At 47.4% G+C, this 27967-nt stretch overlaps 1 protein-coding gene across 1 annotated transcript in view; it reads right to left on the minus strand.

Annotated features, from left to right (window-relative positions):
• Nucleotides 1–27967, minus strand: part of PLEKHA5 (pleckstrin homology domain containing A5) — a 357622-nt gene that overhangs the window by 94863 nt on the left and 234792 nt on the right. Inside the window, exons 6-7 of the mRNA XM_015421329.1 lie at nucleotides 26506–26610; nucleotides 14738–14810 (exon numbers count right to left, since the gene is read on the minus strand). Coding sequence (XP_015276815.1) covers nucleotides 14738–14810; nucleotides 26506–26610 — 178 coding nt within the window. The remainder of the gene's footprint in view (nucleotides 1–14737; nucleotides 14811–26505; nucleotides 26611–27967) is intronic.

Consider the following 27967-nt stretch of genomic DNA (forward strand, 5'->3'; position numbering starts at 1 on the left):
GGGTGGCTATCTGGAGCATGTTCTTTGATGCCGATGGAATACAGCTCCCTTCCGCATTCCGTGATGTCCATATGAAGATACGTTGTGTACGGGCACATAAACATGCAGACTATAAATCAGATCGCCTGAGAGACCAGGAGTGGAGTGCGCTATCTGAAAACAGTGTTTGATTCTTTTACTTTTGGACGGACGGACAGACACACAAAATCCTTAAATGTCTGGCCTTTACTTAACAGCTTCCTGGTTGCTGTTTTAGTGGGAGAGTGGACAAAGGTGCCATGAATACATAGGAGGAGAGCCAGTTTGGTGTAGTGGTTAAGAGCGCAGACTCTAATCTGGAAGAACTGGGGTTTGATTTCCCATTCCTCCACATGCAGCTGCTGGGTGACCTTGAGTCAGTTACAAGTTCTTTCAGAGCTGTTCTCTCAAGGGCAGTTCTCAAGAGAGCTCTCTCAGCCCCACCTACCTCACAGGGTGTCTGTTGGGAGGAGGGGAAGGAGACTGTAAATCGTTCTGAGACTCTTTTGGGTAGTGAAGGACAGGGTATACATCCAATCTCTTCTTCTTCTCGTCTACCTAGGAGGAGCAACTGAGCTCAGTGAGGTTTCATGACTGAGGCTGTATTCAGCGAGCCGCAAGTGCGCACAAACCTATTTGTGGCTCACGCACATTCCTCATTTCTACCTCCCTCCCCTGGGGTGCAGTGAAGGACTCCCTGCTGGGAGCTACTATTTCAACTACTAGTGACATCCAAATGGGTGCACGTGGCTTTCTCTTCCGCTAATCAGGATTCTAAACCAGAGGTTAATCCACGCTTAGAATCCTGGTTAATGGAAGGGCAGGGGTTACCCCACGCGCCTCTGCTGTGGCACGTAATGAGCAGCCCAAGTTAATTTCTAGCTGGGATGCCTTCGCTACAGTCTGGGTGAGAAGGGCAGGGCACGGCATGGGCACAAGCTCAGCAACAGACTGTGCACATTTTAACTGAAATGTGGTTAAGCTGCTTCTCTGAAGGCATTGGGAGCTGCCAGTCCCTTGGTTCCAATCCCCCCTCTGCCACAAACTCAAAGGCGATCTTCGGTAACCCTGCATCAACAATAAAGGGGAAAACATTGATGTATTTTGCAAAGTGGTTGTAAGGACTGGTGGAGGAAAAGTGCTGTCAAGTCACAGCTGAGTTACGGTAAACCCACAGGGCTTCCAAGGCAAGAAGGAAGAGGAGGAGGAGGAAGAGAAAGTAGAAGAGTCGTGTGCTGTCTTGGCTGGTTGCCATAGAGACTACACACTGGAAAACACGGTCCGGAATCCAGGTAAGCCACAGAGCCAAAGGTCGGATAGCCAGGAAGTCAATTCAAGGTTGCAAGTTTCAAGGACAAGGAGTGGCTGCTACGCACACAGAAGCAGGTCTGAGTAGGCAGAGTTGCTGCTGCGCTGGAGCAGGTGCAAGGAGTGCTTTTGAACAGGTCCTCCCTTCCCTGGGAGTTGAGTCTACAAAGGCTTACAGCTCCTCCCGTTTCCTTTGCAGGAGCTGCAGCCTGGTACTCCTCCTTCGCTCCTGCATAGTCAGCCTCTGGCGTGTGCCCTACGTCTGGGGCACTCAGGAGAACTAGGCCTTGGGGAGTCTGGCGCCGGGTGTCTGCATCTGGGGGCGCTGGACCAGGCTCAGGATCGGTCTCTCCTTCTGGCTGCACCTCCTGTGCAGCTGCCGGGGACTCTTCCTCCTCAGGTCCTGTTGAGGGTTCGTCTTCTGGGATGACTCCAGAGGAGGCTGGGCTGCTCCCTGCCTCTTCCTCATCTGAGCAGTAGTCAGCCTCAGCAGAGCCAGGACCCACGACAAGTAGTTGGATTTATACCCCGCCCTTCACTCAGAGTGGCTTACTTTCTCCTTCCCTTCCCTTCCCCACAGCAGACACCCTGTGAGGTAGGTGGGGCTGAGAGAGCTCTGAGAGAAACTGCTCTTCAGAGAACTGTGACTGACTCAAGGTCACCCAGCTGGCTGCATGTGGAGGAGTGGGGAATCAAACCCAGTTCTCTGGATTAGAGCCCACCGTTCTTAACCACTACACCAAACTGGCTCCATTCCTCAAGAGATGGAATGGAGGTGGTTTGCCATTGCCTGCCTCTGTGTAGCAACCCTCGATCTAAATGGAGGTCTCCCATCCAAATATGAGCCACGGCAGGCCCTGCTTAGCTTCCGGGATCCGATGAGAGCGGGCTAGCCTGGGCTATCCAGGTCAGAGTTGTTATCAGGATTACTGCAAGAGTATTTGTTTGGGGAAGTGGGGAAAAGATATTACGGCGGGGGCAACCTAGATTCCTCTAACCTAGCACAAAACCTTCAGTCAGCTGCTATCCCAAATCAATCACAGCCCCCCGGTTTAGTGTATGTGACAAAGATCCCCTCCGCAGTACATTCTATTACATTTACACTGAATTTATTCATACTACTATTTAATTAAAAATCCCATCTCGGGAGCTTTTGTCCACGGATCTCTTCGATTCCTGCATCTATTTTTTATTTGTATGCAGAAAACGAGGATTAAAAAAAACAACACTTTTATTCCAGGCCTTCAATTATAACACTTATTCAATTAGAATTTGAATGCCCTACTGCTGTTGACAAAAAAGCAAAGTCAGCCTTTTTATGCTCCAGCAGGAATAATAGAAGAATGCTAAAAATGGGAGGTTCTGAACACGACCATGGTGGGTCTCTGCCAAGACTAGGGAACAAACCCGAAATTGGCAACGGTCCAGTTCAGGTGTTGGTGTGGGAATTTGCCCTCAAGTCGCAGCTCACTTACGGTGACCCCGTAGGGTTTTCAAAGCAAGAGGCATTCAGAGGTGGTTTGCCATGGCCTGCCTCTGCGTAGCAACCTCTGGCCTCCCTGGTGGTCTCCTATCCCAGTACTAAGCAGGGCCGGCCCTGCTTAGCTTCTGAGATCGGACGGGATCGGTCTAGCCTGGGCCATCAAAGCCAGGTCCCCAGTTCACACAGCGACAATTATTTTCTACCTTTCCACTTCTGATATTTCAGAGCTGTACCTGCAGAAAATCTTGCACCAGGCAAGAATAAGCACGAAAATGTGGTTTCAGTTAATGCTGCTTGATCAAAAGGGAGAAAGAAAGACGGGTGAGATTCTGTTGTGCTACAGAGAGCCAGTCTGGTGTAGTGGTTAGGAGCATGGACTCTGATCTTGGAGAACTGGGTTTGATTCCCCACTCCTCCACATGCAGCTGCTGGTGTGACCCTGGGCAAGCTGTAGTTCTGATAAGAGCTGTCCTTGAAAAAGAGCAGTTTCTGTCAGAGCTCTCTCAGCCCCACCTGCCTCACAGGGTGTCTGTTGTGGGGAGGGGAAGGGAAAGGAGTTTGTAAGCTACTCTGAGACTCCTTTGGGTAGTGAAGGGCGGAGTATAAATCCCATCACTTCTGTCTCTTCTTCTTGAAAAAGAGCAGTTTCTGTCAGAGCTCTCTCAGCCCCACCTACCTCACAGGGTGTCTGTAGTGGGGAGGGGAAGGGAAAGGAGATTGTAAACTGCTCTGAGACTCCTTCGGGAAGTGAAGGGTGGGGTATAAATCCATCCATCCATCCTCCTCCTCTTCTTCATGCTCAAAGTTCCCCAAGCAGCTAGCTTTTAATACAAGATATGGGTTGGATGAGATGGGGAGGATTAGGGCAAAACATGGTTGCTCTCAGCACACTTTTAACTTTTCTGCATCCCATGGTCACCCCCCAAACAAAAACATTATTTGTGTGCCTGGGTGCTATTAGCCTTCAGCGTCTTGTGTTAAGACTGAGGAGATCAGAGATCAAATTCAGTTTGGCCATGGCACTTTGCTGGGTGACCATGGGATGGCCCCATTCTGAGCCTAACTTATTTTGTAGGGTTGATGCAAACAAAGTTGCACTATTGTTCATCGAGTATCTTCTGTGCAGGCACACATGGAGACCAAGCATGAGCAGCCATCGGATAGGTCTTTACAGCTAAAAGCCTCCAGGGGGTGCTGTACGCCAGAGTCAGAAGCTTGTTCCCGTCCAGGGACCACATGCAATAACTGGGGTTAAACACTTAAGAGAATATCTTCAAGAGGAAACTGGGTAAACATATGGAGCAGAGGTCCATCAGTGGCTATTATCCACAAGGTATAAATAGGAACTCACAGGTTGGGGCAAGTGATGCTCTGTATTTTTGGTACTTGGGGGGGGGCAACAGTGGGAGGGCTTCTAGTGTCCTGGCCCCACTGATGGACCTCCTGATGGCACCTGGTGTTTTTGGCCCCTGTGTGACACAGAGTGTTGGACTGGATGGGCCATTGGCCTAGATCCAACATTGGCTTCTCTTATGTTCTTATCCTGGGTGCAGTGGCTAGACCAAAGGGTAGGACAGTGTACTGAAAAACTCGTTCCCCACATGAGAAACGTAAGAACTTTTGATGTTGAGGGTGGATTGAAACATGAAAATAGGCATCCTTCAAATCAGTGACAATGAACCAACAATTAAATTTTAATAATTGTAAAACTGAAAAAATGGACACTATGTGGAACTTTGAAAAATGAAGAAAAACATATTCTGAGGTCTAAAATGCGGCTAACCCCCCTACTTTTCTTACCTACTAGGAACATATGAGAGAAGAGACCCCCGGGTGCCTGAGACACTGTAACCTCCTCCAAGGTGCCCTTGTCAACCCAAAGCTGCTTGGTTGGACCCTCTTACAGGTAAAGAGCATGGAAGAATAGTTTGTTGTAGCGGTTAAGAGCGCGGACTCTAATCTGGGAGAACTGGATTTGATTCCCCACTCCTCCACTTGCAGCTGCTGGATGTCCTTGGGCAAGCCATAGTTCTGTCAGAGCTGTTCTCTCAAGGACAGTTCTGGAAAGAGCTCTCTCATCCCCACCTACCTCACAGGGTGTCTGTTCTGGAGAGGGGAAGGGATGGGAGTTTGTAAGCCACTCTGAGACTTCGAGTGAAGGGCGGGGTATAAATCCAATCTCCTCCTCCTCCTCCTCCTCCTTCCTCCTCTTCTTCTTAATATGTAACCAAATTTGACTACGAACAAAACCCACTCGTTGGAGGTAACAGCCTCCCAGGCTGTAGCAAACTGAGCCAGCCTATTCCCGAACTTAACAGGGGCTGGCAACGATCCTAGTCAGAAGGATGACTTCTGGGATGAAGTTGCCTCTCTGCAAGAGGGCGGTTGGTGATTTGACCTAAGTCCAGGGCTATTTTGGGGCAGGAAAGCACAGGAATGGAGTTCCGGCTGGCTCCCAAGTTTGCCACACCCAGCAGGAACTCATTAGCATATCAGGCCACACCCAGCAGCAGAAACTCATTAGAATTGGCTACATTAGGGGTGTGTGGCCTAACATGCAAAGGAGTTCCTGCTCCAAAACAGCCCTGGGTTTTAACCACAAACAAGGTAAACAGAATAAGAAGCAAAGGGTGGGTGTGGCTGGATGACCACACTTCTGGTAACATGGGGGTGCGGCCTAATATGCTAATGAGTGGTGCAATCAGGGGTGTGACCTAATATGCTAATGAGTTCCTGCTGCTGGGTGTGGCCTATTATGCTAATGAGTTCCTGCTGGACTTTTTCTACAAAAAAGCCCTGCCTAAGTCGATTGGAACTCTTACTCCTATGGTAATCCTGTTGTCACACCCCTGATTGCACCACTCATTAGCATATCCTGTTGTGGGGTAAAAGGCTTTGGGGTAGGATACTGAGACTCTGAGGGGCCAGAAAAGCGGTAGTCCCTTTGATCCGGATGCCAGGGCTGTCTCACAAAGGACCTCTGCTTAAATTGGGATGTGGACGAATGTGAGACTCTTGGGGACTTATCTGTCTGCTTGTTCTTCTTTATCCGGGAAAGTATCTCATCTGTCTTGGAAGAGAAGAGATTGGAACCTTCGAAAGGTAAGTCCTCAACTTTAAGCCTGGTCTCTGTAGGCAAGGCCATCGATCTTAACCATGCGTGGTGCCTGAGTATGATGGAGCTCACCATGGCCCGTGCAGCCGAATCTACAGAATGCTGTCTTGCATTAATTTGCTACTTCAAAAGTTTAACGGCCTTTGTTTTCCGAACTTTAGTGAGGGGATGCTGCTCTTCTGGCAGGAGTTCCAGGAAGAATCCTCTCCCATAAGAAGAGCTGATAACTAGCTATAATGGTTTCATAGTGAGCAATTTTGAAACCTAGAGCTACTTGAAGGGTATAATTTTCAAGCCAGGACATCCAGTTTTCTCCCTTCCCTATCTGTGGGAGCGGAGTGGTAGGCCTGACAGCCCTTCAGCTGCATCTCCTCCGTAACCAAGGAGGATGGAGGGGGATGAGTTGTCTGACAGTTAAATGGCTCCTTCTCGATCTTAGAAAAATGTTCTACTCTTCTGGAGGTTGGCTGGAGAGATGCAGGGTTTTCTTTCCCACAGTTCCCATGTGAGGTCCTCCGACACCGTGAAAGCAATAATCCTGAGAGACTCTGAATAGAGGCGACTCAGAATCTTATCTTTGGGTTTGTGCTTCGAGGTAATGACTTCTATCTTGAGAGACTGGGCCATACGAATAATTTGTTCTCCAAACATTCAGAGATTCTCTATGGGAGATGCTGGAGATGGCTCGCCTACCCTCTTGTCTGGGCTGAGATCCAAAGTTGTGTCAGATCCATTGGATTCAATCGCTGTTTCTTCTCCTCTCGCTGCTGGAATAGGAGAACCTGGCCTGTGAGAGATGGTGGCTGAAGGCAGATACGACGATACCCGATGGAGGTAGAAATACAAATTCGCATCCCTGGGGCTTGTGAAGTTGTCACCCCATTCCTCCAAGTATTCCGGAGACATCATGTAGGGATGTGAAAACCACTGCATAAGCAGCTGGGGCTGAGACCACAGAACTCTGGCCATTTGTTCCAGATCAGACTCAGGCAGAACCTGGCCATGTGGTAAGCAAGTATCCCCACTGGAGATAGAAACAGATGAAGTTCTCAGACCCAGAGATGGGGCCTGGGGTTCTCCTGCAAAGTCGGTGTTGGCTCAGGAATGCAGGTGGGAGCATTCTGCTGGGGAGCCGATCTGCACTCTTCCATTTATTTATTTATCTATTCACATTAAATCCTTGTCTTTAGCCCTCTTAGCTGGAGGCTCAGAAGAGGCACAATGAGCCCAAGGGGAGTGTGACCGAGATTGGATCCGCTGAGACACAGATCCAGGAGGTGGAGCCATGTCAATTCTGAAGACACGGAATTGGGAGCTTTCTCCAGGGCTGACTTGGACAAGGGCTCCGAGGCTTGAAGGGCTTTCTTTTACAATGCTGCCTTAAGTTTTGACACACTTTAGGGGTGAAGCGTTGGCAGGCCTGACATGTGGAGACACTATGCGCCCTTCACCCAAACAGAACGGACGAAGGTCCTGTTTGTCAGTTTGGGTCATCTTTGCTCCACATCGAGGGCACTGCTTGAAAAGGGTCTTCTGAACCATGGAAGGGACCCAGAAGTCAATGTAGCTTCAACAAGTCTGACGAAATCCTCTCAACTGTAGCTGGAGACTTCAAAAACACGACCTTCTTCTTCAGTGGCAAAAGAAGAACTGAGGGTATGGGGGCACTGCTGTGCCAGGAGCATGTGGTCCCTGGACTGGAACAAGCACAGCGCCCCCTGGAGGCTTTTAGCTTTAAAGACCTATTTGATGGCAGGCCTGCTCACACACAGTCCCCATGTATGCCTGCACAGAAGATTGATGATGAACTATGAATGCCACCCTGGCACCCTTGAGAGACGGGAAAAGAAATCAGAACAGATGAGGAAGCCTATGTTTTTCTTAGGAAGAGGGCAAACGAAGTCTACGTCACAAGTGGAGAGCTCTGGTTGTGTTGACTTTCGCTCTTGGTTCATTCTCCAAATCAGATTATCCCTTAGATTCCGTGACGATAAAAAAGGTCTGACCATGTCAGCAACATTCACAAATAGACTTATGAAGAAACATATTGTGTACAACGTAAGGGAGAGAAAGGGTACTTTTAAAAAAAGCATTCCAACAACTTGGGTTAATATGCTTGGGTTGCTCTAATAACCATTTCTAAAGCTTGCAAATGATTACTAGAACATCTGGTTATCTAACCCCATCTGCTTCAACTACTTCCCAGCGGATGGGTATATAAATAGCTCTGATTTATTTATTTATGCAATCTAAGCAAGTTGGCTTCTATATTTCTTATCTAGCCTAAAACCAATAATTTAATCAAGTGGAAAGCATTAAGAGAATTAGCAACCCAAACAAACAAAACTTTGTATTGTTTTGTGATTAATATTCTAGATGCACAGAACGAGAAGTTTTCCTTCTAAAAAACCCATAAAAATGCCATTTTGAATCAAGGCATGCCAAGCTCAGGGAAAACACATCTGAACTGCCTTTTTCCTCTAAGAAGTCAAACCAAACCCGCCATCTGGCCACCTCCCTAATTATAGCACAATTTTAGCTCAACCAAAGTCTCCATGTCTAAAATTACAGTCCTACAGTTACCCTAATTTTGACTCAGCAGTGGTTTGGCTTCCCAACAGCCTATAATCTTCCTGTTGTAGGAAAAACACACAATACTTCTGAATTTGTATGTGGTTATAACATGAGTGCTTTGGTACTTAAGTGACCTCGATAAGCCCTAAGATGAGCTGGACGTCTTCCAAAAAGTGTAACTCAATTTGAGATTTATTGCTAAATTCTACATGCTGCTGCTGCTACAGTCTAAAGCAGCAGATGGATCAAGATGGGTAGCTGCGTTAGTCTGTCCGTGGCAACAGAAAAGAGCAAGAGTCCAGGGGCATCGTGAAGAATGACAAGATTTGTGGCAGGGGATGAGCTTTTTTGAGTCAGTACCCAAAGAACTGAGCAGTGACTCACGAAACCTCGTACTCTGGCACAAATTTTGTTAGTCTTTAAGGCGCTATTGGACTGTTGCTCTTTTCTAATCTAAACCAGCGTTTCTCAAACTGGGGGCTGGGACTCCCAAGAGATCCACAAGGGTATTCCAGGCAGCATTCCCTCTAAGCTGAGTCAGTGTGAGCTGGCGCACAGTTTTTTAGCCACCGGCTCACACATTTTTGCCTTCTCGCAGGAAGGATGGCTCCAGAGCAAACTAATTTATGGAGTAGCCAAATCGCTCCCTCACTGTTTTAATGCCAGTAGCTCAGAAAGTAGAACTTTTGCTCATAGGACTCTACACCTTCGATCAGGGGTGTCAAACATGCGGCCCCGGGGGCTCGATCAGGCCCACAGTGGAACTGGCTGTCTTCTGCTTCCCCCCCCCCCAGTTCTGCTGCTGCTGCGTCATCATAGGTTTGCGGCTTACAGATACACACCTGAACAGCATACTCAAGATTGCAACAGCACAGACATTTTGATGCAATAATTCAGAGCAAGAAGTGTCAATTATCAGACACAAATCAACAAAATATTGCAAGAGTGCTAATGTTTTAAGCATGTTTTTATTTTAAGTTAAAAAAAACCCCTTTCTGCTTGTGTCCTTTATAAAGTTTACATCTCTGCTACCTGGCATTACATTTTATGACACACGTGGCCTGGCCCAACAAGGTCTCATTTATGTCAGATCTGGCCCTCATAACAAATGAGTTCGACACCCCTGCCTTAGAGGGAGCTTTGTTTCCAGGTATTTTGTGATGCCTTGGTGAGGACACAGAGGGAACCCCCCCCTTCTCACCCATCCCATAGCTGTAACCTATACATGACCTTGAAAAGCCAGGTTCACAGGGCAGGAGTACTGCTTGATACAGCAGCCACCTTAGAAAACCAGGTGGCTGCTGTGGCTTGTAGTGCATTTGCCAAACTCCTGCTGGTACTTCAGCTGTGTCTGTTCCTAGTTCAGTCAGATCTAGCCACAGCGATCCATTCCTCAGCTATACCTAGACTGGACTGCAATGTGCTCTACTTGGGGCTACTCTTGAAGAGTGTTTGGAAGCTGCAGCTAGTGCAGAATGCTGTGACTGGACTACTGGTTGGGGCCAAACTAGGCCATAGCTACAGTGGGGCTATTGCCCCCCCCCCGCCCCTTCCTTAAAGGGCCAGTCCCACAAGATTTCCTTCTGAATTTTCTAAAAAAAATATTTTTAAACATCTCCAGTAATTAAGACTGTTTATGTTCATTGTCTTTTTCTCCATATGGTTTGGAATGGTACAGGGCAGAGTGTCATATAGTATTGCTATAGAACAGAAGACATACACAGTGCATCTGAAACAACCGTAAGCAGGGCTTTTTTTGTAGAAAAAGCCCAGTAGGAACTCATTAGCATAACAGGCCACACCCAACAGCAGACACTCATTAGCATATTAGGCCAAACCCTTGACAGCACAGCACATTAGCATATTAGGCCACACCCCCATGTTACCAGAAGTGTGGCCATCCAGCCACACCCACCTTTTGCTTCTTATTCCGTTTACCTTGTTGTCAAAACCCAGGGCCTTTTTTTGTACCAGGAACTCCTTTGCATGTTAGGCCACACACCCCTAATGTAGCCAATCCTAATGAGTTTCTGCTGTTGGGTGTGGCCTGTTATGCTAATGAGTTCGTGCTGGGTGTGGCCAACTCAGGAGCCAGCCGGAACTCCGTTCCTGTGCGTTCCTGCCCCAAAATAGCCTTGACCGTAAGTAGCTTTGGGTTCTTAATCTTTAGCCCCACCAGAAAACTTTTTGCCCCAGAAGCCACACAATCTTGACTACAGGGCTGGGGCTGGCTATCGGGAGTATATGTCCCCAATACTACAGTAATTACACTGGCTACTGATCCACTCTTGAGCCCAGTTCAAGGTGTTGTTTCTGTTCTTTCAAGCCCCACATGGCTTGGGACCAAAGTACCTGACAGACCGCCTTCTCCCATACACTCCTGTCTGAGAATCAAGATCACAGGGAGGTGGCCTGACCGTCCCACCGATTGATGACACTTGTTTGGTGGCTACAGGAGAGAGGGCCTTTTCTGTGGCAGCCCCACAGCTATGGAACAACCAGTTTGGTGTAGTGGCTAAGTGCACGGACTCTAATCTGAGAGAACCAGGTTTGATTCCCCACTCCTCCAATCGCAGCTGCTGGACGACCTTGGGCAAGCCATTGTTCTTGGTCAGAGCTGTTCTCTCAAGGACAATTCTGTCAGAGCTCTCTCAGTCTCACCTGCCTCACAGGGTGTCTGCTCTGGGGAGGGGAAGGGAAAGGAATCTGTAAGCCGCTCTGAGACTCCGAGTGAAGGGCAGGGTATAAATCCAATCTCCTCCCCCTCCTCCTCCTCCCCGAGGATGGATGCCTGGCCCCTTACTGTTGATCCTCGGGAGGCAGCTGAAGACCAGATTTATTCAGGACTACATTTGATTAATTGAGATTTTACTATTGGCAGTCCTGACTGCAATTTTTAAACCCACTTTTCACAAGTTTTAGAATTTCTATTATGTGTTGATAATGTTTAATTTATGCTGTAGGCCGCCTTGAGTACTGCAACAGAGAAAGGCAGCCAAGAAATGTTTTAACTAAATAACTGGTTGAAATAATAGATCCAGAGGAGTTTAGCCGTGTTAGTCTGTTGCTGCGAAATGGTAAAAAAGTCCAGTAGTACCTTTAAGACTGACAAACTGTAATGTAGCGTAAGCTTTTGAGAAACACAGCTCTCTTAAGAACATAAGAACATAAGAGACGCCAATGTTGGATCAGGCCAAAGGCCCATCCAGTCCAACACTCTGTGTCACACAGTGGCCAGAAATACCAGTGCCATCAGGAGGTCCAGCAGTGGGGCCAGGACATTAGAAGCCCTCCCACTGTTGACCCCCCCCCCCCAAGCACCAAGAAGACAGAGCATCACTTGCCCCAGAGCCCCTAGCTATACCTTGTGGCTAATAGCCACTGATGGACCTCTGCTCCATATGCTTATCTAATTCCCTTTTGAAGCCGTCCATGCTTGTAGCACCCACCACTTCCTGTGGCAGTGAATTCCATGTGTTAATCACTCTTTGGGTGAAGAAGTACTTCCTTTTATCCGTTCTAACCCGACCGCTCTGCAGTTTCATGGAGTGCCCACGAGTTCTTCATCAGATGCCTTTGACATAAAAGAGCTGTGTTTCTCGAAAGCTTACGCTACAATAAAGTTTGTTAGTCTTAACGGTGCAGCACTTTCTCATTAGCATAATAGGCCACACCCAACAGCAGACACTCATTAGCATATTAGGCCACACCCCTGCCAGCACAGCTCATTAGCACATTAGGACGCACCCCCATGTTACCAGAAGTGTGGTTATCCACCCACAACCACCCACACCCACCTTTTGCTTGTTATTCTGTTTACCTTGTTTGTTGTCAAAACCCAGGGCCTTTTTTTTGTAGCAGGAACTCCTTTGCATGTTAGGCCACACACCCCTAATGTAGCCAATCCTGATGAGTTCCTGCTGTTGAATGTGACCTATTATGCTAATGAGTTCCTGCTGGGTGTGGCCAACTTGGGAGCCAGCTGGAACTCCGTTCCTGTGCGTTCCTGCCCAAAAATAGCCCTGGTGCTACTGGACTTTTTATTATTCTGGTTTAAGTAATTATTTGATTTTGTTCATCCTGAATCTACTGCCCATCAGCTTTATCGGATGCCCTCGGGCCCTAGAATTTTGGGTGAGGGAAAAGAAATCCTCTTTGTCAACTCTCTCCACCCAGTACATAATTTTATAAACCTCTACCACGTTCCCCCTTAGCCCTCTCTTTCCTGAACTGTAAAGTACCAGACACTTCAGCCTTTCCTCATAGGAAAGGTGTCCAAGCCCTTAATCATCGAGGTTGTCCTCTCCTGTACTTTCCCCCAGCTTTTACTCTTCCTAATCTCATGTAAGCAGACTGCCATTTTGACCTGGCTTTAGGCTGGCTAGCTTAAATACATAACACCAATTCAAAGTGATGCAGACCTTGGGATTTTTCTCATTAACACCGAACCTCATAAATCCGAACGAAATAAACCATCTTTATAAGTGTCTAGACACCCTAACTATTAAAACACATTTGAAAAGATTGGACCGGAGTGCTCGAAAAGGATTAGTTAACAAAGGGCAAATTGCACGAACTTAATGTTTATTACGTTTTCCAATTGTTATGATTTCTAAGAGCCCATCATCATCCTCTTATGAGACTCCGGGCTCGGAATGTTTTTCGCTTGGAAAGACCACAGCTGGCTGGTGGGGAAAAAATCACATGGCAAGAGAACACTGTCTCCAAGCCATGCATATTTAACACACTGTGTTGAAACATATGTTAATCTGATGCATGTTTCCAGCTCGGGAAATACATTTGATCCAGTCTTAATGCAGTTATAAAATATGAGGGGCTGGGGAAACAGGAATCATTTCCCGGAACGTCAACAGAATTTAACACAGAGCAAACCTTTGGCTCTGTGTAACCAGCACACCAGTGGTGCCTTTCCTCACAGAGTCTTAGAATCACAGGTTTGGAAGGGACCTCTGGGGTCATCTAGCCCAACCTCCAGCGCAATGCAGGAAATTCACAAATACCTCCCCCCGCACCCTCTGTGACTGCTGTTCCAAACTGGCCTGGAGAAAAATTGCTGCCTGACCCCAAAGGACCTCCTGATGGCACTGGTATTTCTGATCAAAAAGGTTTCTCTTCGTCAGCGCTACTGGGAACTTTCTAGTTCACTTTATTCTGTTTCCCCACAGTTAAGTCACTATTTTATGCCTGAAATCTCATTTTAGCAAATAACAGCAGTAGTAGTAAAACACCCTTGGAAAATGGGCAGAACAAGACGAATCAATGCAGGGAAGAAACCTCTGGCCATATTCAATCTGATTTCTTACACAATTCTCTTAAAATGCATCAGGTGTCCTCTTTCAGTGGCGCAGAAAGATGTAAACATGGCAATGCTCATTTTTTTAAGTGCTGTGTATCCCTCCTCCCCATAACTCTGGCACTGCTCTTCAAGTTGTTTTTGAACCTCCTCTAAATTTAAAAGACAGGGTTGTGGGGGGGGGGGGGAGAGAGAGAAAGAGACTTACTGGGCACACATATCTAACTGTCCATGTCTTTGGATTACAGAGTCTTCTGTGCACAGAAATAGAGTTGGGAGGGACCTCCAGGGTCATCGAGTCCAACCCCCCTGCACAATGCAGGGAATTCAGAAAGAACCCCCCCACACACACACACACCCAGTCAGTGTTCGCTCTAAGTTGAGTTAGTGTGAACTAGCTCAGAGTTTGTTATCCTCCTGCTCACACCTTTTTGTCTTTGCTCAGGAAGGGATGGCTCCAGAGCCAACTAATTTATGCAGTAGCCAAATGGCTCGCTCACAACTTGAATGCCAGTAGCTCACAAAGTAGAATTTTTGCTCACAACACTCCACAGCTTAGAGGGAGCTTTTCCCCCAGTGATCCCTGTTCCATGCCCAGAAGATGACAAAAAAACCCCTCCAGGATCCCTGGTTGTACTGGCCTGGAGAAAAACTGCTTCCTGATCTCAAAGTGGCGATCAGCATTTCCCTGGGCGTGTAAGAAAGGGCCACGAGAACTAAGCACTGAGGCGACCTTTCCTGCCCTCCCTTCTCGTGATCTGCCTGTGTGCAACATACCAACCTAAGTTTACCCACACACACCAACCAGAGAGATAAATAAGCAGACATTTATTTAAGCAACTATCTTGACTTTTTTTTTAAAAAAAAGATATTATATCCTCTTTGGAAAACATCTCTAAGACATAGAAAGGTTGAACAAACTTACCCCGATAGTAGAAGAGGCACAGATCAGAAAGAACAAACCACCGCTTCTTCCAAAGCTTCATGCCGGTGCTGTCCTGCATGACAAATGTACAAACCACAGGCATTGGCCCTTTGAAGATAACCAGTAAGAGGTAACAGTGCAATTGACGCTGGTTTTATTAAAGAACAGAGGAAGATGAGATTCCATGTCATCAGTGTCCCCTCTAAGCTGAGTTAGTGTGAGCTAACCCACAGTTTTTTAGCCTCCGTCTCACACGTTTTTGTCTTAGCTCAGGAAGGGATGGCTCCAGAGCAAACTAACTTCTGCAGTAGCCAGATTCCTCGCTCACAACTTTAATGCCAGTAGCTCACAAAATATAATTTTTGCTCACAAGACTCCACAGCTTAGAGGGAACATTCCCTGTCATCCAACTTTACTGTGAACAGCTGAAGGCTCTTTCAACAAATCAACCTATAACTTGAGCAGGAAGGTGTCACGTTATCACTAGTCCTTTCTGCCAGAAGATGATGAGTCTCACTGAAGGATGTACAGGACACCGGTAGGCACAGGGACAGAGATTAGGAATACCGTTTCCTCTCCAGAGGGAGCAGAACTTGTTGCTTTGCCTGGCTCCAAACTTCGTCTAAGCCAGGATTCGTCAAGTGTCCCTTCTAAAGCTCATTTAAGAGCACAACCTCGGCCCTACAACCTAAGAAGTGATTGTGTGGCATTTCATTTGTTCCTCATTGACTGGAGCTGTAAGGTATGGCTTGTATGTGTGATTTATCAAAGATCAGCCAAAGCAAACAGAAGTCTTATCGTTATGTACCCAAAATTACATCTTCCAATCAAGAGACTTTTTGCATTGCATTGGTAATGAAAGACCATGTGACGTACATCCATGCATGAACCAGCCTGGAGTGTTTGCTGAATACTTTGTCCCCATGGGCAGCTCCCAGATGTCTGGGAATGCACAAAGCTTATGTATTCTGCTTCCACTCTGGTACTCCCCATTTAGAAACTAAGTCCTATCTATATCCCTCCAGTAAGGACTGCAGACAGAGCAGAAAACTTTGTAACCCAGAAAGCCCAGAATCAGCCCAAGGACGCTAATAGCCCCCAACGCCCATCAAATTGGGCATTCCAATGGCACAAAGAGCAGGGAACTGATACAGCATCCTCATGCTCCTAGTCCATGCTGTGAAACTAGTGAATAGGGCCATTGCATTTTTACTGGGGATGGCAATTCCTGAAATATCAGGAGAGCAGCCAGTAGAGTGTATAGGTTAAGAACATAAGAGAAGCTATGTTGGATCAGGCCAACAGCCCATCCAGTCCAACACTAGATGTTACGCAATGGCCAACACCCAGGTGCCACCGGGAGGTCCACCAGCGGGGTCAGAACTCCAGAAGCCCTCCCACCGTGGCCCCCCAAGCACCAAGAATACAGAGCATCACTGTCCCCGAATATATGTGTTAAATCTATACTTTGTGGCTAATAGCCACTGATGGACCTCTGCTCCATGTGTTCATCCAATTCCCTCTTGAAGTTGTCTATTCTTGTAGCCGCCATCACTTCCTGCCACAGTGAATTCCATGTGTGATTTACTCTTTGGGTGAAGAAGTACTTCCTTTTATCTGTTCTAAGCCTACTGCTCGTCAATTTCATTGAGTGCCCACAAGTTCTTATATTGTGACAAAGGGAGAAAAAGACTTCTTTCTCTGCCTTCCATGCATACTTTTGTAAACCTCTATCTTGTCATTCCCTCAATTGTCGTTTCTCCAAGCTAAAGAGCCCTAGATTAGAGTGTCAAGCTAGGATCCAGAAGACCTGGTTTGGAAGTTTGTTGGGTGACTTGTGAGTGAGCCACTTTGGTGTAGTGGTTAAGTGCACAGACTGTAATCTGGGAGAACTGGGTTTGATTCCCCACTCCTCCGCTCACAGCTGCTGGATGACCTTGGGCAAGCCATAGTTCTGTCAGAGCTGTCCTTGAAAGAGCAGTTCTCTCAGAGCTCTCTCAGCCTCTCCTACCTCACAGGGTGTCTGTTGTGGGGAGGGGAAGGAGATTGTAAACCGCTCTGAGTGAAGGGCGGGGTATAAATCCAATCTCCTCATCTTCTTCTTGTTGGGTCACTGTGGGCCAGTCATACATAAAGTTTTCAGGTGTCCAGTATTGACCCAGACAGTCCAGTATTTTCATTGACCATGGGGAAAAAATTGAAAAAGTACCTGACATTTAAATGTCCAGTATTTTTCCAGCACTTTCTCAGACAGTCAGAATCAAAATACTGGACTGTCCAGGTCAAAATGGGCAGCGCTGAAGCAGCAGTTGCTGCTGTTTCATGCTGGGGCCGGAAGCTTCACTGTGAGGGCAAACAGTGCGCTTGGCTCTGTTTGCCCTGGGAGGAGGTGGTGGCCAGGGCGAAAGTGCGGCAGTGCTTGCCGTGGTTTGCTCTAGGGGGAGGAGGGGCCGGCGTCTTGGTGTGTCCGGAATTGTTTTTTTTTTTAATATATCTGGCCGCCCGAGTCATACGCTTGCAGCCAAACCTGCACCACAAAGTTGTTGTGAGGGTAAAATGGAGAGCAGAAGTATATGAAATGCTCTGGGTCACCATCAGCGCTCTTTGTAAGCTGAATCAGTGTGAGCTAGCTCACAGTTTTTTAGCCTCAGGCTCACCCGTTTTTGTCTCGGCTCGGGAAGGATGGCTCCGGAGCACACTAATTTATGCAGCAGCCAAATTGCTCGCTCACAACTTTAAGGCCAGTTGCTCACGAAGTAGAATTTTTGCTCACAAGATGGCTTGTGAGGCCCCTTCTGACTGTGTGGTTCAGGGTGAGACTCTGCGTGATGTTGCAGTTCTGTTCCTGGAACTCCAGATGTGCCGTTTGATTCTAAACACTTTGCCCATACGGGGCCAGATCAACCCCCCCCCTCCATGTTTGCAAATGGCTCCCGTTTTAAGTCTCTGCAGGCTGTGGAAGGTCACTAGTTCAGCAGTTCGAGACCCAAGTGTGCCACATGATGGAGTGAGCTCCCGTCTCTAGTTCCAGCTCCTGCCAACCTAGCAGTTCGAAAGCAAGAAACTGCAAGTAGATAAATACGTACCACTCCAGTGGGGAGGTAACAGCGTTCCGTGCGCCTTGATGTTTAGTCATGCCGGCCACATGACCACGGAAACGTCTTCGGACAGCGCTGGCTCTTCGGCTTTGAAACGGAGATGAGCACCGCAACCCTAGAGTCGGATTCGACTGGCTTTCGAGCAAGGGAACCTTTACCTTTAAGGACAAAAAAGCACCCACAATATGGGTACCCATACCCATCTGTTTTCCCCTCTGCGTGTGTGTGTGTGTGTGATGTGCCGTCAATTCACCCCCAGCTTATGGTGACCCTATGAACAGTGTTCCCTCTAAGCTGAGTTAGTGTGAGCTAGCGCACAGTTTTTTAGCCTCTGACTCACAGATTTTTGTCCTAGCTCAGGAAAGAGGGCTCCGGAGCACACTGATTTACGCAGTAGCTAAATCACTCGCAGATAAATAAAGGAACTCAGTGACAGAGCAAATGCTCTGCATGCAGCAGACTCTGTTCCAGGCCAACTCCAAGGAGCAGATCTCAGATATTTGTATTTATTTATTCACTTCATTTATATCCCACCTCTTTTCAGTGAGTGGGGACCGAAAGTGGTTGACAATGTTCCTCCCTGTGAGGTAGGTTTGGCTGAGAGGGCGACAGAAGAAGAGGAGGAGACTGGATTTATACCCCGCCCTTCACTTGGAGTTTCAGAGCAGCTTACAAACTCCTACTCCCTTCCCCTCACACAACAGACACCCTGTGAGGTAGGTGGAGCTGAGAGAACTCTGACACAAACTGCTCTTGAGAGAACTGCTCTGAGAGAACTATGGCTTGCCCAAGGTCACCCAGCAGGTGCAAGTGGAGGAGTGGGGAATCGAACCCGGTTCTCCCAGATTAGAGCCCGCACACTTAATCACTACACCAAACTGGCCCAAGGTCACCCGACAAGCTTCCATTGCTGATGGGGGATTCGAACCTGGGTCTTCCTGATCCTTGTCCAACAATTTTAACCATTAGCACCACACTAGCAGTTAGATTTGAGTCCAGGAGCACTGTAGAGACCAACAGGAGTTTCAGGGTACACACTTTCGAGAGTCAGAGCTTCCTTTGTCAGGGAGCTGTTTTCTCAGGGCTGAATTGGGCCACAGTATTTTCATCTCACGACAGACGCTGATTTTCTGCCCCCAACCGTTTCCCCGCTGCTCTAATCAAGCTGATTACAATGTGCATTAGAAAAGGGTAAGATTCCAGTAGCGCCTTACAGACTAACACAATTTGTGCTAGGGGATAAACTTTCATGAGTCACCGCTCACTTCTTCTGAGCGGTGCTTCAGGAAAGCTCCTCCCCTGTCACAGGTTTTGCTAGCCTTTAAAGTGCTACTGGACTCTTAACTCTCTTCTACTGTTACAGACTAACGCGGCTACCCACCTGGATCTACACTATGCATTGTAGAATCACAGAGTTGGAAGGGACCTCCAGGGTCATGTAGTCCAACCCCCTGCACAATGCAGGACATTCACAAATACCTCCCCCCCTCCACACCCCCAGTGACCCCCTGTTCCAGGCCCAGAAGATGACAAAACACAAACACACACACACACACACACACCCCCCCCAAAACAACCCTCCGGGATCTCCAGCCAAACTGGCCTCGATTCTTGCCCTCTACCTTTGAAGTCTTCACAAGCATTCTTTATTACACCCTTCTCACCTTCTGACTAGGATAAAAAGGACGCCAGGTCTACATTTCTACTCTACTGGGTCCGACGGAAAGAGAAAGAGTCCAGCAGCGCCTTAAAGACTAACAACATTTGTGGCAAGGGAGGAGATTTCGTGAGCCACTGCTCCCTTTTACAGAACGAAGTGTCTGACGAAGAGAGTCTTGACTCTCAAAAGCTTCTGCCCTGAAACCAGTTGGTCTCTTAAGGTGCTATTGGACTCGAATCTAACTGTCCTACAACACGGCTATCCTCTCAAGACGATCCACACGGGCAAGCAGCATTCCCTCTAAGCTGAGTTAGTGTGAGCTAGCTCACAGGGGGATTTTTTTTGCCTCCGGCTCACAGATTTTTGTCTGAGCTCAGGAAGGACGGCTCTAAAGCAAACTAATTTATGCAGTAGCCGAATCGCTCGCTCACAACTTGAATGCCAGTAGCTCACAAAGTAGGATTTTTTGCTCACAAGACCCCACAGCTTAGAGGGAGCACCGCTAGCAGGTACTTTGAAAGAGTTCTACTGTCAAACTCTGACTCTCGTTTGCCATGTTTTCTGGGAATTTGAGGCCTGCAGAGGGACAGGAATTCCAGAGGGGTGTGTGCGAGTGTGAGTGTGAGAATGGCTCTACTGTAGTGGCGATGTAACTCTTCTCAAGCAGCCTCCCTTCTTCGGGATGACCTTGGTCAGTGGCTGTGCTTGCTTCGCTGCCAGAGATAAACTTAACGGTAGATTTACAGGTGGGGGTGTAGAGCGCGTGGAAGCTAGGCAGGATGATTGCCGTGTGTGATTGGATGGAACCGGGGGGGGTGTAGTGGTTAAGTGTGTGGACTCTAATCTGGGAGGACCGGGTTTGATTCCCCACTCCTCCGCTTGCAGCTACTGGATGACCTTGGGCAAGCCATAGTTCTGGCACAGCTCTTCTCTCAAGGACAGTTCTGGAAGGAGCTCTCTCAGCCCCGCCTACCTCACAGGGTGTCTGGTGTGGGGAGGGGAAGAAGGGAAAGGAGTTTGTAAGCCGCTCTGAGACTCTGAGTGAAGGGCGGGGTATAAATCCAATCTCTTCTTCTTCTTGTTTGAACTGTCTATAACTTTGGGTTTTGACGTCAGAACCTCAGTTCTGACACAGTACCTGTCTTAGTTTGGAACATCTTTATTTCTCAATAAACAGATCACTGCCAGAGAGTGTTGTTGAGAGTAACTTTGTCCAAGAGTCTGACATCTACCTGAGACCTCAGATGGCTGTTGGCAGTCAGAGCAGACAGTATTGGGCTTGACAGACTTATGGTCAGATTCCATAATAAGGCAGCTCTGCCTGTGTAGAAAGGAAAGGAGCATTTAAAAGAGCTACGCAAGCCATTTCTCCCCTCAGAGGGTGTCTTTACTCTGCTATCATCCATATTGTTGCCATCAAGTAAACGCGCCCCCGCCATATAAAAACTTAATTCCTAAGGCAATTTGATTGGTTTTTATGTCTGTAACCAATTTGCAATGCATTTCTCAGAATGAATGGTGACCACCAAGCAAAGCCAAGTGTGCGCGCTGTTAGATAATAAAATTTAATAAATATGTTAATCTGTTCCAAAAAGAAAAGGCATTTGTGAATTTTAAATATACTTCTGCAGAATGGGCAGGGGATGATATCTGGGAGTGGCAGAATGACTAATGCCAAACCACTGGATATTCAGAAACATAAAAAGGGCAGATGTGGATTATCCTGTTAAGAAGATCCTTCAGGTGATTAATTGTTATCTGTTTCCAAGTTGTGTATCCTAAGGTAGGAAATATTCCACTGTGCTCCTTTTCCCGAATAACGTTACCATCTCACGTCTCCGAATGCTACTAAAAGGTGACAGCGTCTCATCTGATAGGAATCTTATTTCAGATAGATCGTTTGTTTTACTTATGGAAAATATGCTATATCCTGGGCACTTAAGGGTTGCTGAACTGTTCCAAATAAGGTTTTCGACATGAGCTTTAGCTTTCGCTTTCAAGCTCCCTGCCGACTTGCTTTTCCATTTGTCCCAAGGTCAAGAGAATAAAACCCTCTTTGGGGAAAGAAATGAGTGCTCACTCCTTGGATGGTTTACACATGAATATAAATTAAGCAGCTGCTGACTCTGCCGCACTTTCTCCTGCTGAGGTCCCCTGCCCTCCCCAGGCTCCACCCTAAAACCTCCAGGGATTTCCGAACCCAGAGGTGGCAATCCTAGTCCCCACAGGGGATGGGGAGACGAACAATATAAATGTTAGCTTCACATGAGCAGACCATTTCAGGAATGTGCAACGTTTTGGTTACCAACGTTTTGGTTGCCATGTTAAACGGCACAACGTTTTGGCTACCATACTAAATTTGCTTTACAGAGAGGGGCTGCAGTTCAGCAATATGATGTTTTAATTTAGGGGGCCTTTAAATAAGGTGGGGGCACCCCCCCCACACACACCCCGTATACCCCTCCAAGCGAGCGTCATAAATAAAATTTAAAAACTGGAAGTTGAGCAGCCTGGGCTGGATGGGACGTCGTGGGGCCTTGGTGGTAAGTGGGGGGGGGGGCGAGAGGCCCCACTATAGCTACGGGCCTGTGAGTCACCGTTTTACGTTAAGAGGACCCTGAGTGCCAACTCTGGTTAAAGGAAAGGCCTTTCTTCGCTTAAGATCTCAGGGACCTGCCGCCGGTCAGAGGACAGATAACTGAGCCATATGGACCAATTGTCTGATATCATATAAAGAAGTTCTGTCTGCTCAGGTTCAGAAGAAGCAGTCCTCCACGTAGACATCTGAGGCTGGCACAGACAGTATATAATAGTTTAATATCCTGGCGCACTGGAAACTAACTTTTAAAAAAAGAATTGACATTGGCCTGCCAGTCAAAGGCAAATAATTACAGCAACTGCGGCTGTCAGGGTCATTCTTGCTTTTAAAAGGTGACCTTTCCTCCTGTGAAGAAACATTCCATGCCAAATTTTTAGTTGGCTGACCAAATATAAAAACGGCTGCATCAGAGACGGCAACAACAAATATAATACCCATCGTGTCGTTTCAACAGGTTCTGACAGCTCTGGGGGGGAAAAACACAATTTAGCTCTAGCTTTCGTTTGACTGCCTTTTGTGGTGTCGAATCGACAGACAGGGGCAAGGATGAATTTCAGTTCCTTATAAACAGACATTCGTCAGAAAGCCACACTATCTGTAGAGTTCTGGTTTGCCCCAGACGCCCTGAGCCTTTGGCATCTGAAAACAAAGTGATCGCGCTTGCTGGCTGTGCCGTGCAGAAATGGTTCTAATTTCAAATGTTACGACTGTTGCTCTTGTATAGATGTACAGATTTCCCTACCAAATCATTAAAATTCAGAATGCAAAAACAACAACAACAACAACAACAAAGCTAAGAAGTAGTAACTGCAGTCCAAAAAGGTTGGGTTTAAAACAACGGATGAGACGATCGATGATATTTAACAAAATAATTGGCAAAATCCTCCCCTGTAACATGGGAATGCTCAAGGGTTCCACTTAAGTGGGTGCTACATTTTATCACAAAAATGCCAGTGTCTACTCTGAGGGTAGATCTTGGCCCCAACACACAATATTTTCCAAATCACAAAGCTTGTTTAGTTTGGGCCGGAAGCTGAGCATCTGGCTCTCTGCACAGCCTCACGCTTTAATGTTAGTGTGACGGTAAGGTAAAGGTAAAGGTTCCCTTGCTCGAAAGCCAGTCGAATCCGACTCTAGGGTTGCGGTGCTCATCTCCGTTTCAAAGCCGAAGAGCCAGCGCTGTCCGAAGACGTTTCCGTGGTCATGTGGCTGGCATGACTAAACACCAAGGCGCACGAAACGCTGTTACCTTCCCACCGAAGTAGTACCTATTTATCTACTTGCAATGTCTTGCTTTCGAACTGCTAGGTTGGCAGGAGCTGGAACTAGAGATGGGAGCTCACTCCATCATGTGGCACACTTGGGTCTCGAACTGCTGAACTACTGACCTTCCACAGCCTGCAGTTCAGCGTCTTAACCACTTGAGCCACCGCAGCTCCTAGTGTGACGGTACCTCTCTCTTATTTTGTGTGGCTATGTGTGATGCTGTTTTAAATTTTCTTGTTGCTTCTTTCTCTCACTCAAAGTATCTTTCACTGCCACCAGGAATTTGATTCCAGTCTTATTAATTAACCTTTCCCACAGTATTGTGCCCGAGCTTCAAGGCTCCTTCTTTGGACTATGTGGCTCTGAGGATGAGACTCTGGGTTCACAATAAACAAGATAAAACTTTATTGGTAAAAGAAGCTACCCCCACTGCTAAAATACTCTGACCATATTAGATTTTGCCTAATATGCCCCCTTAAATATATTTTCTTCCTCCTTTAGCATCTTAATGCCTTTCACAGCAGTTCTATATGATTCTGTTTGCAAGACTGCTTCTCTGACTCTGTGTAGATTGACCACAACTGAGAGCCGCTGACTTCAGACTGAACCTCTGCCTTCTCTCTCTCCACACACACACACACTTCCTAGCTCCGCCCCCTCCCCCACACACTGAGTCAACAACCAATCACCTCACTCACCCTCCTCGTTCTTCTGACACTTACCAAAATTTAAAGAAACACACACACACAACTTGAAATCATTACAGTTAGTCTTGGAAGAGTAGCTGCGTTTGTCTGCGGTAGGAGAGTATGAGTTGAGTCCACTAGTGCCTCAGAGACCAGACAGATTTTTGGGATATAAGCTTTTGAGAAAGCTTCAAATTAATGGGATGCCAGCAGTCTCAAGGCTCACTTTCTTCACTGCTCCTGCACCCTGCCATTTGTCAGCTAGCAGAGATGGGGAAGGATGCAGCTGAAGTCTCACCCAAATCCCCAGGGGGACTGGATTAACATATGGAGGAGAGGTCCGTGACCAACTAATAGCCACAAGGTATAGAAGGAACATTATGTCTGGGGCAGTGATGCTCTGTATTCCTGGTTCTTGGGAGGGGCAACAGTGGGAGGGCTTCTGGAGTTCTGGCCCTGCTGGTGGACCTCCTGATGGCACCTGGGTTTTGGCCACTGTGTGACACAGAGGGTGCGTTCAGATGGGGGATTTACAACGGTATAGGTGCCGGTTCCAACCAGTGTACTTACCGGTGTTCACACGGCGAACATCTGCTTCCCGTCCCTAACCGTTGTAAAGCCCTTTAAACGTACTCTGCCACTAGGTCCCCAAGTGGTGGTATCCTGAGTACAACGGTTGTAAACGCTGTACCCCGCCTATGCGCATGTGCAAACTAAGTTAAAAAAAACAAGCCGACGACGAGTGTGGACGGGCGTATTGCGATGGGCTGCGCAGACAGGAGGTGAGTGTGATCACATTTCAGCCGGCATAAACTGCACCGGTTCCAACCGGTACAGTTTATGCCGGCTGAAACGCCCCGTCTGAACACACCCAGTGTGTTGGACTGGATGGGCCATTGGCCTGATCCAACATGGCTTCTCTGATGTTCTTGTCTTCTTATGCCCCGTAAATCTGGTTGGTCTCTAAGCTGCTCCTGAAGTTGAATCTAGCTTCTTTAATGCTAGTCTGTCTTCCATTTTCTTGAATTCTCAATACCCTGACAGTACCTGGGAACCATCTTATGCACAGTGTTCCTTCTACGCCGAGTTAGATGTGAGCTGGCTCACAGTTCTTTAGCCTCCGGCTCACACATTTTTGTCTTAGCTCGGGAAGGAGGGCTCCAGAGCAAACTAATTTATGCAATAGCCAAATCGCTCGCTCACGACTTTAATGCCAGTTTCCGGTGGGCAGCCATGTTGGTCTGAAGCAGTAGAACAAATTCAGAGTCGAACTCTGTTGCATATTAGGCGACTCCCCCCTAATGTAGCCAATCCTCCAAGAGCTTACAGAGCTCTTCTTACAGGGGCTACTGTAAGCTCTTGCAGGATTGGCTACATTAGGGGTGTGTCGCCTAATATGCAAAGGAGTTCCTGCTACAAAAAGAGCCCTGCGGCCCGGGCACCTTCAAGACCAACAAAGTTTGATTCGAGGTATGAGCTTTCGTGTGCGTGCACACTTTTTCAAATACTTTCCAAATATTTTCAATTCCCCCCCCAAAAAAAATATTTGAAAAAGTGTGCTTGCACACGAAAGCTCATACCTTGAATAAAGCTTTGTTGGTCTTAAAGGTGCCGCGGGACTCTAAACTTTAATGCCAGCAGCTCACAAAGTACAATTTTTGCTCACCAGACTCCACAGCTTAGAGGGAGCACTGCTTACGAATGCAGACCCCAGGCAATGTCTCACTGTCTGTTCAGGTTTCTTAAAGCATATGCAGACGTGCCCTTCATGGACACCACCATCCTGCGCCTTCAGAGCTGGATCACACATGCCAAATTATGGGGGTAATAACATCTTTATACTCATACGGAATTGACAAATTGCTGCTGTCTCTCTAACTGTGTCTGGGCCTTAGACTATCGCTTTCCCCCCCTTCGGCAAGCATGTAAGATGCATAGGCGAGGGAACGGTGTTCTAAATTCTTGCATTTGTAACCGCAGCAACAAGGTCAAGAGCTACTTAATACTGCATTTGTTTTCAAGGACAGCTTAGAATGAAATACGGATGCTCGCACGTGCAAAAGTCAAAGAGAGCCCTCCAAATACTCATCTAAAGCTTAGAGAATAAAGCAAATCTAAAGTATTGGCAGCCCAGGAGCAGAATGCTCGGGCGATGCTTTAGCTATAAACGCCTTACAAAGCAAGGATCACCTTCCAATCTCCTCTAACAGGAGCTTCAAGCCCCCGTCGCCCCGGGCTTCGCCATTCCCCCAAGAAGCCCAGAAAGTGACAACAACAACAAAATCACTGATTTGCAATTACTGGATTCTCTTGTGCCCACCATTAGTGGGTTTCCTTCATCATGGAATGAGGGATAATAAAAGCAACAGTCCGTGTGGCTTTCATCTTTGGTAATTTCAGACAGAGCAGTTTTTTGGGTTTTTTTACATAGAGCATTCAGCAAGGCAGACCGACAATACCTGCTTGTACAGCCATCCTCGTCTAACGACAGGTGCGTTGGGGTTCCTCTTTATGGAGTTTGACCTCTTCCCAAAATTATGCACTTTCTTTGAAGAGCGGGATGTCTAAAATGGAAGCAAAGGGATGAGAAAATGCAGCATCAGTATCGGTTGCATGTAGGAAATGCACACGTGCCGCTATCCTTAGACGCAGAGAGAGTGTCGTTCCTGCAGGCTTCCTTTGGGACTGATTAAGGAACAGCTTTATTCTCTTTTTTTAGGTAAATAAGTAATTGGCTTGCGGGTTCTGCTGGCTTAGGCATTCCTTGAAGTTTTCTGCAGAGGGAGAGAGACAGCTCCCAAGACACGACTGGATCAAACGTTTAAATAGGAGCTTAATGGGTTATTACACAAACATGGCACTGTTCTCCAAAAAAGGGCCGAGAGCGCGCAGGAGCAAAGCTGCCAGCGAGAGAATTGAACGCAGAGCAAGTCGCATCTCTGGATAAATGAAAGCATGTCTATTGCAACAGAGCTATACCATAATGAGAATGGTCTTTAAAAAAACCCAAAACCAATATGTCTCAACTTGCAGGTTGCAATTTGCAATTTTTCAAGTTTTGACATGTGTCTGGAGCGGAGACGAGACTGAAGGAGGAGGAGAGAAGAATGACACAGACGCGTTGGACTGGGGAAAATCAGGCCAGAAGTTTATTGATTACAGGATCCCCGGGTCTTGGTGCAGCAATGGGACGATGGGTCCAGCTCAACAACCCAACGGCTTGTCGGGGCTGGAAGTGGTGGAAGCTGCTGTTCCTGCCCACTACGAGCTTCTTGGAGGTGTGGTCTAGATCTAATGGGTGGAAATTACAAGGGAGTTGTTACCGGCTAAATATCAGGAGAAACGTCCGAACTGTAAGAATGGTTGAGCAGTGGAACAGACTGCCTCGGGAGGTGGTGGATGCTCCTTCGCTGGACGTTTTCAAGCGGAGGCTGGACGACCTTCTTTCAGGTATGCAATGCTCCCTCTAAGCTGTGATGTCTTGTGAGCAAAAATTCAACTTTGTGAGCTACTGGCATTAAAGCTGTGAGCGGCCAATTTGGCTACTGCATAAATCAGTTTGCTTTGGAGCCACCCTTCCTGAGCTAAGACAAAAATGTGTGAGCCGGAGGCTAAAAAACTGTGAGCTAGCTCACACTAACTCAGCTTAGAGGGAACACTGGCTGTAGGGCAATCTTTCGGCTATGCTCCTGCAGAGTCCAGGGGGTTGGACTGGATGACCTGCAAGGTCCCTTCCAACTCTAACATTCTATGATTCTGTGGTCAGCATGACAGCCCTGAGGTTGGCTGTCATCCCACTGGCTCCAGGGCCCCTTAAAGGGATGCCCCCCCAAACCTGTCTCCAGCCCCCTTCTTTTTAAACACATAGTGCAGACCAAACTGAAGCCTGACCATCTGGTCTGCTGGTCCCTCCCCCCCCCC

This window comes from Gekko japonicus, unplaced genomic scaffold (genome assembly GCF_001447785.1).
Source record: "Gekko japonicus isolate JY-2015 unplaced genomic scaffold, Gekko_japonicus_V1.1 scaffold473, whole genome shotgun sequence".
Taxonomy (NCBI): domain Eukaryota; kingdom Metazoa; phylum Chordata; class Lepidosauria; order Squamata; family Gekkonidae; genus Gekko; species Gekko japonicus.